We start from the raw sequence: 10188 nt of genomic DNA, 5'->3' as shown, positions 1-10188 counted from the left end.
CTGAGCATCTTATAGCCGCGTTATGTCAGGGCCGTTGGACAAAATGATGATGCAAATGGAGGGATGACGGATGAGAGGTTTGGCCTCTCTGTGTGTTCTTAAAGTCTGGCCGTCACCCCTCTCTCTCTCTCTCTCTCTCTCTCTCTCTCTCTCTCTCTGTCTCTCTCTCTCTCTCTCTCTCTCTCTCTCTCTCTCTCTCTCTCTCTCTCTCTCTCTCTCTCTCTCTCATGCACCTGTTTGTCTGCGGAGTCATTGATTTTGTTCCGTTCACTGATTTCCTAATAAGATGATGTCCCCCACGCGTGACCCAAAGACCCTTGTTTAGGATATACAGTACATACAAAAGAGAAAAGGGAAAATGCGCCACTGATATAGACTGGATTTCGACAGGAAGAAGAAGGGTTAAAAACCAATAGGCAGGCCTGTCACTGGGATCCCTGGTGTACACTAAAGGAAAGCGCTTTAATCCCAGCGGCTCGCTGATCGGCTGAGTGAGTGTGTCCCCCCCCGCCCCCACGCTCTCCCAGAGACGCTCTCTCTCTCCACATTATGTGGCTTACATCCTCCCCGTCTCACCATCCTGCCGTCAGGGGGGAGAGAGACCGCTGCCGCTCAGGGTGACAGACCACAGATGCTCCCCGGCCCGCGGCGGGACGACGCACTATAGCCCCGGCCCCACACACTGTCACATTATTACCAGTCCTGCGCAGACAGACAAACGGTAGTTATTATTAACTGCGCCGCTAAGAGGATTGCTTCCTGCGCTCCCAGCCTCCACGCAGTTATTTAAAGGGAGCTCGCCTCGCCGCCTCCTGCCGCGGCTTTAGAGAAACGGAGAGAGACGGTGGCGTTGGGTGCGTTGAGGGTGGGAGAGAGAGAGAGAGAGAGAGACAGACAGACAGAGAGACAGTGGACGGTGTGTGGAGGGTGGGCGCGCGAGAGAGAGAGAGAGAGATAGAGAGACAGGGCTGACAGCCAAGGACACTGGAGGAGGAGGAGGAGGAGGAGGAGGGGTAGAGCAGTGGCCGTGCGCTCTCTCTCTCTTCTCGTCAACGCCACAGCCTAGTGTGCATCATAGAGAGGTGACAGCAGGCTGTACATCTATCTACCTGCTGGTCCCGGATCAGCTGCTGGGGAACAAACCACAAGTAGAGCGGAATACTGGCAGTGAGCTGCAGCCATGGCCAGCCAGCAGGACTCTGGCTTCTTTGAAATCAGCATCAAATCTCTGCTGAAGTCCTGGAGCGGCTGTGAGTAGCATAGCCTACTTTGGTTGTTGTTGTTGTTGTTGTTGTTGTTAGGCTGCTTTTCCACTGGGGACCTGTGTTTACTGCTTCTTTGTGTTCAGTGGAAAGTCTGTGTTATTGTTGTTGTTGTTGTTGTTGTTGTTGTTGTTGTTGCTGTTCTTGTGTACCTGTCAGGTTTGAGCACTGACTGTGCATTTATAGCTCAGCACAGCACAGTGGCTGCTGAAAGTGGAAGACATTTCACTTTCAGTAATGAGGGTGCCACACTTCAAGCAGCTTTTCAACGGTGTCATAGCAACAGCAGGGACCACAACTAGGGCTTTCCCGAGCATCTGCTGAGAGCTGCTGGTTTAAAGCTACTCAACAGACCGAACAGGCCCCTGAGAGGAACCAGGTTCCGGGCTAACGTTACGTCTGTGCACACATGCTATCTCACTGCCGATGGTGGTATCTCGTGATTCGTTTGTTTTGTTTTAGCATAGTCAGTCACACAGAGTCTAAAGAGCCGCAATCCTACCTACGCAGAGCTGTCTCTACGCCTGTACGTCACAGCCTGCTTAACACCTCTTCACAAGAGAGCAAAGATTTGTACCAAATTGGGACATCCCGCAACCAAAGTAGTGTGGAGAATATACGGCTATAATGTTGAATTGGGTGTATACCGAGTACCAGAAATGTACTGTAACTAGTTATCAGAAAAGGTAAACACAGACTATAGTTCTGCCTCTTCTGCATGAGGAAACCATACCTTTATGGCTGCGTTCAACGTCATTTCCCATGGACACACAGTGAATAAACAAGGCCGCACAGACGCCATGAAATGAAACGATTTAAAATGTTTCAGCTAGTTTTCGGTTCTTATTCACGAAAGAGACAAGAAAACATGGGAGGAACGATAACATAATATGATTTATTCAATATGTTATTGGAAAACAATACGAGTAAAGGCAGTGCCAATTAGTTTACTTCCTGTTTGGGCAGAGATGTTTTGACAGTGGAACCGTCATCCAACTCTTTGCGTAGGAGAATGCTAAAGAGCTTCTATTATGTCCTGGGGCCAGTGTAATAGAAAGAGAGAGAGGGCCTAAAGAGCTTCTATTATGCCAGTGTAATAGGATTAGGAGTTTCAGCTCGGTTGCTCGCCCCATCCCTGAGCTGCGGGGATCCACCGCCTTTCATACCCACAAGGACATGGATGGACGGGGACGGTCCTTGTGCTCATCGATAATAATAATAATAATAATAATAAACTTTATTTGTATAGCACCTTTCATACAAGAATTGCAGCTCAAAGTGCTTCACAGCAGTAAAAAAGGCAGTCATAAAATGAGCACAAATTGGCAGATTAATGCATAAAGTGCAGACATACTGTAAAACGAGGATGAAATAGATAGCAGCAAAATATACAAGGTAGGGCAAATCACATCCCTCCACAGCCTTCATTTACAACACAATAATCACAGTGATTATGACATTGATGACGTCACAATTCATGTTTCATGTTAAGTTGTGTGTGTGGCGCTCACTTGGCAAGGTGGGACTCTTTCTCCTGAAGTATTGAGTCTGTCTGTAAGTGAATCCCATAGAACATGCTGCCCTCTCTCTCTCTCTCTCTCTCTCTCTCTCTCTCTCTCTCTCTCTCTCTCTCTCTCTCTCTCTCTCTCTCTCGTTTATCCCTCCCTCTCTCTCTCTTACATTTTCTGTTTATACTATGTTTTTAACTATGTTTTATTTTATTTCATTTTTATTCTGTATTTTATTTAATTATTATTAATAATTATTAATTATTTAACCATGTTTTAACCCTGTAGCACTTTGGGATCCTAGTGAACGAAAAGTGCACTACAAATCCAATTTATTATTATTATTACATCTCTCTCCCTCCCTCTCGCTCTATATCTCTCTATCTCCCTCCCTCTCTCTCTCCCTCTTGCTCTCTCTCTCTCCCTCTCTCTCTCACTCTCTCTCTCTCTATTTGATCTCTCTCTCTCTCTCTCTCTCTCTCTCTCTCTCTCTCTCTATTTCTCTCTCTCTCTCTCTCTCTCTCTCTCTCTCTCTCTCTCTCTCTCTCTCTCTCTCTCTCTCTCTGCACACTGCAGGCTGTGCCAGACGGCTACTGATGATGATGATGATGATGATATTGCATAATCTCAGCAGAGTAGGTCACTTTGCTGATAAAGGCATAGACATCGTTAGTCATCGTCGTATCACCGGAGGCCCGCTTAGCTTAGCTTTGCTTTTAACTCTTTTTTTTCTCTCCCATTAATTATCTGATCTGTTAATCTCATCTCTTGCCTAAAACGTTGCGTACATTTCCAAGTATACTGTATAAGCCTTTGTCCAATGAATCACGGGATGGCTTCTGTGATATAAAATCTTTTAATAAAAACAAAATCTGAAAATAACTGTTTTGCGCAGGGATGATATTATATGATATGTGGTGCTCGTCGTCGAGAGCGTATGGTTGATCTGTGAAGCCCATGGGGGCAATGCGTTGTGATTTCAGGCTATACAAATACATTTGATTTGATTTATGGGTTCTCTGTTATTCCTTTGCTGGTTGTATTGCAAAGGATGGTTGTTGGTTGTCTTTGCCCCAACCAATCCTTCGCCGTCGACTAAAAACGCACTTCTTCAATCAATATCTGAAATGAAAAAATATAAATAAAGAAACGCACATTCTTACTGTCTTCTACTATCCTGCATTCTTCTTAATATTCTAATATGTCTCTACTACTATGCACTCAACACTGCAGCACTCGAGTTTCAACACTGTTTGATGAACACATTACTCAGCTGTTACTCAGCTGAAAGAGTTGTACCCTTCCTGCTGACTTGTCGTACAGAACTTGTAAGTCGCTTGGATAAAAGTGTCAGCTAAATGACAACATGTACAAGTGAATGTATCGACTGGAGGGTGAATACAAGAGAAGGCCCTCAGAGGGCGGTGGTGGTTTCTCACCAGTCAGTGTATCTAACTCTAACACATGAGCGCAGGTCAGCAGCACAGAACATGCATTGTGAGGGCGGCCGCATCATCTCTTGTTCTCTCTCTCTCTCTCTCTCTCTCTCTCTCTCTCTCTCTCTCTCTCTCTCTCTCTCTCTCTCTCTCTCTCTCTCTCTCTCTCTCTCTCTCTCTCTCTCTCTATCTCTCTCTCTCTCTCTCCCTTTCAATGCCTCACTCCACCACTCGTGCCCCTAAGGACGGTCCATTGTCAACCAATCAGAACACGAGGAGAGGAGCTGAAGTGAGAAAAACAACACGGCGGCTGCTCTCTAAATGATTTGCCAAACAAAATATTTGTATGTGCGTGGGGGGGGGGGGGGGGGGGGGGGGGGGGGGTGGGTGTGTAACCTGAAAAAATAAACACCCCAAAAAAAACGCCATCGTGTCCCTCTCTAATCTTTCTTTTGAAGAGTAGAAAAAGGATTTCGAGTCCTTTTGGAAGCACTCCAGTTCTAGTTCACGGTTAGTTTGTTTGTCAAAAGTATCCGACTAAACGAGAGGGTCTCGGTGGAGACGTGTTGTTTTCGTTTACAATGTCGTAAACAACACTTCCTGGCTGCCTGCAGGAGCCTATTGACCATGTCCACACAGTGGCCATTTTCCTCTTATGTCATGCTCAGTTGGGTTCTTTTCCACCCTCAGGGTGGAAAATAACCCAACCTGAGCACAACATTAGACTAAAATGGCCGCCGTGTGGATATGGTCAATCAATGGCAGGTGCAATACATCAACAGGTAGACAGACTAGTTGGAAACAATGCATTCTTCAAACCAACAACAGCGCTGGACTGAGAGGAATTAGGTTACAAATACCACAAAAGGCCTGCTTTCAGCCAGGGCATTTTGGCTAAACACTTCTCTTGTAAACAACTCACTTTTCAATTTTGTATTTATTTTCCACCCAAATAAACAGAGTTGTTCTATAATTTACTGTACAACCTGAATACATGTCCTACCTCATGAATAATACTTTCAGTTTGATTGATTGTCAGCTTGTTAGATTTGGGGGGGGGGGGACCAGGGGGTTCCCTGGGGGAAGAAATGGGAACAGAATAGATTTCACAATTATTTCCATGACTAGAAGTCAGCCGAATGAGATAATGTACAAGTATAACTATTCAGGTCATAGGTTTCACTCTCTCCACTGCTCGTAGTCTGTTTGTGGCCTGCTCGTGGCCTGCGCTTGGCCTGTGCGTGGCCTGCTCGGGCCTAAAAAGAAAATGGTTTGGTTCCTGTTGCCGACCGACCCTGCCGATTTAGGTACGACCCAAATTATTTTATGAGTTAAAAATAAAGTTTTGTTGGGCGTAGGGGTGGACGGTATAAACGGTATAAACAGTATGAATTTGTGCTACGGTATGGATTTTGACTATACCTTCATACCTTGTGACTGGTAGACTACAGCAGCTAAGTCACAGCAGTAGCAATGACGTTAACGTTACTTGACGATTTACTCGACGTTTGCAGTGGTCGTTGCATTGTGTTTAATTGTACTGAGTTTTTCTCCACTTGTTCACGGACCTTGCCATAATAGTTTTGGCATTTCAATTTGGCTAAGGAGGCTGAGAGGAGACTTGATTTAGCACAGCAACGGCTAACATTAGCTGCTAAGCTAACTCATGTTAGCCACTAAGCTAACGTTCTAACGTCACTCTGCGGCACAGTTCCATTAGTGATTTGATTTGATTTGATTTGATTTGATTAGGGATCCCCATTAGCTGGTGCGATAGCAACCAGCTAGTCTTCCTGGGGTCCACACACAAAAAACATACAAAAACAATCACTATTGCAAAAACAAAATTATTAAAAGTCAGTACACACAATGCATAATGAAACTACTGTAACAATTAAGATAGCTAAAATTACATTAGTGTAAAACAAAAACAAAAAATTACTTTACAGTGTTAAAAACTATTTAAGATTCTTTTAAAAAGTGAATCTACTGTAAATGCAGCAGCGGTTCCGAGGCAGGCCATTCCAAAGAGTTAATGCTCTAAAAATAAAAGATCTCCCCAAAGCGTTGGTTCTAGGACCTGGCAATTCAAGCTGCCCACTACACTACTGGAACCTCTAGTGTAATGCTCGTGCACAGTATTACTAAAAACAATCTGATTATGTATAAAAACAGGAGTTTTACTGCTCATGACCAACTTGAACAGCACAAGTATATTAAAGACAATCTATTTTCAACGTTAAGCCAAGAGAGGCGGGCATGCATACGGCTCACATTAGACCTTAGTGAGCAGCCCAGTACCAACCGTGCTGCCCTGTTCTGGACCACCTGGAGCTTCTGAGGTCACCACTGGCAGCAGATGACCACATCGCAGAGCAATAGTCAAGATGACATAAAACTAAACTTTGCACTATCTGACATAAAAGTGAGGCAAGATGGGGGATTATATTGACAAGGCTTGACAACAGAGGTTCAAAGATAACTTCACATTTATTTGGCTATTCGTTTCTTTATATAGCTTTATCCATCGGGCTGCTCCCGTTTCTGTGTGTTGACAAATCCTGGTGTGACATCATCACCTACGGCATCTTAGGAAGCTCAAACCTCAAACTCAAACCTATTACATCACACTCTCTCGCTCTCGCTCTCTCTCTCTACGTTGTCAAACACGTACACTAAAGTTAAGTTATGTTGGAGTTGTATTGTGTTTGAGTTGTTTGAGGGAAAGAACCCTCCTGTCCTGCTGTAGTTTTTATTTTCACTTTGTGCCGCTTGATTTGATTGTATTTAATGAAAACAGTGTTTTTCAGAGATGGAAGTACTTGAGAAAGGTTTTGCATTTTCTATTGCAGTTTTTCACAATAAATGTTCTTAAAATACCTGTACTATGTGAAATATGTCCTAGTAATACAAGAGTACAGTAATAGCTGCCAGTGTTTTACCCCTTCAGAAGTATTATATAGAAATTTTGGGACAGCGACTCCTACAGGTCGGTTGGTGCGCCTGTACAGCAGAATCAGGAAGCATCGGGGGCAGCGCGAGCCTCCCACGCGTTACTCCTCGCCACTGAGAGATCGCGCTGTACAGGTGAAAAGATGCGACAGCTGCCTCCTCGTGTACCGGAGGGGACACGTGATGCAAGGCTTGGTCCTCACTGCAGCCGACCAGTGGGAGGCATAGTCTAGCAACGTTCGAGACAGGGGAGGGGAGAATGGCGAGGCGAAATTGGGATGGGAGAAAATAGAAAAATAAGGAGAAAAAGTGGATACAAAAAAAAGATAAATAAAGTTTAGTTAAATCTTAGTCAAAAAGTGCAGTCCATGTCAATAATGAGAATATATAAAAAGCAAGTATTTCACAAACAAAGAAATTCCCTATCCATAGTCGCCGTGGATTTTTTTTAAATAATAAATAAAATAAATTCCCTACCTACCCATGCCTTAACTGACAACCAACAGGAACCAAATATTTTTTTGTTAGGCCTCGTGGCCTGCACTTGGCCTGCGTCTGGCCTGCACGTGGCCTGCTCGTAGTCTGTTTGTGGCCTGCTCGTGGCCTGCGAGTGCATCCCTGCGTGCATGCCGGCAGAACACGTGATACACCATTTTCGGGGACCCCTTCTCTCCTACTGTGCTCTACTGCGCCATTTAATCAACTAGTGGTCAAAAGCTCCTCTGGATACCTTTACCCTATCAGAAGAGGGACAGAGGACCCTGGGACTCTTATTATACTGCGAGACACAGACTTACACTTCAGCCGGGACTTAGATATGGCCTCAGATGCTCCCTCTATGTCAGAGTGAGCAGCAGTTTCCAGCATGATGTCAGCCTGCTAAAACAAGACTATTGGTCAATAGATCTGCCATTTTAATCTTCTTTAATCACTCTCTCTCTTCACTCTCTCTCTCTTCACTCTGTTCCTTTCACTGTCTCTCTCCAACTTTCTTTTGAAACGCTTGCACTCGGAACTGGAAACACAAGATACAGTGTTACTGTAGGCTGTAGGTTAACCTTCTGTAGTGTGGTAGTGAAAGGGTTAAACACAAAAAACACACCATGGCAGGTACATTTGTTGAACACTTTCTGTGTTCAGAACAAACCAGATGTCCCCATTTCTGATTCCTGGTGTGTGACTGTTGTATAAACAGTAATATGCAATGAATCACCTGAGCAGGACGTTTTATTATACCCATTCCATCCCCAGAAGAAGGTTTAATAAAGATGATGATAATGCTGTTTTGCTGTTACATTCCCTGCGCCCCCCCCCCCCCCCCGCCCACTAACAGATAATGTAATAGCAATTTGTCCCACAGCAACTGCACATTGCACTCCCAGAGGGTCTCTGTTGACATTACGATGCAGTTAGGTCCAGTTAGGAAGTTAGCGGTACAGTATCTAAATAATCCACCCACTTTGTTCACACAGGATGTCTACGTTGGTGTTTTTTGCCATGGGATGGGTGGATGGGGACCTGCAGTTTTCTTTGCATGCTTGTGTGCATGTGTGTGTGTGTGTGTGTGTGTGTGTGTGTGTGTGTGTGTGTGTGTGTGTGTGTGTGTGTGTGTGTGTGTGTGTGTGTGTGTGTGTTTGTACGTGCGGTGTGTGTGTGTGTTTGTACGTACGGTGTGTGTGTGTGTTTGTACGTACGGTGTGTGTGTGTGTGTGTGTTAGGGCTGTCCCCGAAGGCTTCAATCTTCGTCAGGGTTTTTTGTCCTTTTTAATAATAAAAAAAATCGAAAAAAAGATTTTCAAAAAAAAAAGTATAATTTTTTGTTTTTTGTTTTTTAATAAATATCCTCAAACTAAATCCTCAATTTGAATAAAGTGATTCATCTGATTAAATGAGTTTATTTTTTTTATCAACATTCTTTAATGAATATAACTAATCAGTTTTAATACTATAATATTAGTGTAGCCTAATCTTTATCTGCAACTGTGAAGAAAACCCCCATTGGTAAACAGAATGAATAGACACATAAAAAAATATATAGGAAAAAAAAGATTTAATAAAAAAAATTTATAAAAAAAAAAAAAATCAAATGTTGATTTAGAATTCGAATGCCAACATAATGAACGAAGGTCCGAACGTTCAAACGTTTGGGCTCAGCCCTAGTGTGTGTGTGTGTGTGTGTGTGTGTGTGTGTGTGTGTGTGTGTGTGTGTGAGAGAGAGAGGCTTGTTGTTATCCTGTCTGCATTGTCCTCTAGAGAGCACCACCATGCTCTGGGAGTCTTCAGCGTGCTGGTGGTGATGATGTAATGCACACTGTGCCCAGGCCTCTTGTTTGCCGAGTCCCATGTAGCGCCTCAGTCTCAACACAGCGGCCGGTTCCCAGAGCGTCCGCCACACTGGCTGCTTTCTTTCATGCCTCCCGTCTCAGAGCTGGAGTCATGCGACATGATACCAATTCATTCGAATGAGATAAATGCGGAGAGAGGTTGGTCTCGTCTAAACCGGGATCGGATTTCATTTCAGAGTGGTTCATGTTTCATTGAATGGCTGTTATGCCCCAAAGAAAAATGTGTTTGCATTCAGACGTTGCTGCAAGCCATCTACTTTATCTGCGGTGTGAGGTTGCTGGGAAACTAACAATAATGCAGCTCTGTAAAAGGATCCCTTCATAGTCATTACTGTAGCTACTTATTATTACTGTAGCTACTTATTATTACTGTAGCTACTTATTATTACTGTATCTACTCATTATTACTGTAGATTATTATTACTGTACTCATTATTACTGTATCTACGTATTATTACTGTAGCTACTTATTATTACTGTAGCTACTCATTATTACTGTAGCTACTTATTATTACTGTATCTACTCATTATTACTGTAGATTATTATTACTGTATACTCATTATTACTGTATCTACGTATTATTACTGTAGCTACTCATTATTACTGTAGATACTCATTATTACTGTATCTACTCATTATTACTGTATCTACTCATTATTACTGTAGCTACTTGTTACTGTAGCT

The 10188-nt window shown here is 43.6% G+C and overlaps 1 protein-coding gene across 1 annotated transcript in view; it reads left to right on the top strand.

The window, feature by feature from the left end:
* Window positions 1-1065: 1065 nt before the first annotated feature.
* Window positions 1066-10188, top strand: part of LOC311241826 (protein furry homolog) — a 103110-nt gene continuing 93987 nt past the window's right edge. The window contains exon 1 of the mRNA XM_084330746.1: window positions 1066-1250. Within this exon, the coding sequence (XP_084186872.1) occupies window positions 1181-1250 (70 nt within the window). The 5' untranslated portion in view covers window positions 1066-1180. The remainder of the gene's footprint in view (window positions 1251-10188) is intronic.

The sequence above is a fragment of the Notolepis coatsorum genome, assembly GCF_963971535.1.
Source record: "Notolepis coatsorum genome assembly, chromosome: 1".
NCBI lineage: Eukaryota > Metazoa > Chordata > Actinopteri > Aulopiformes > Paralepididae > Notolepis > Notolepis coatsorum.
The sequence above is the reverse complement of the archived record's forward strand: the minus strand, read 5'-3'. Positions and strand labels throughout refer to the sequence as shown.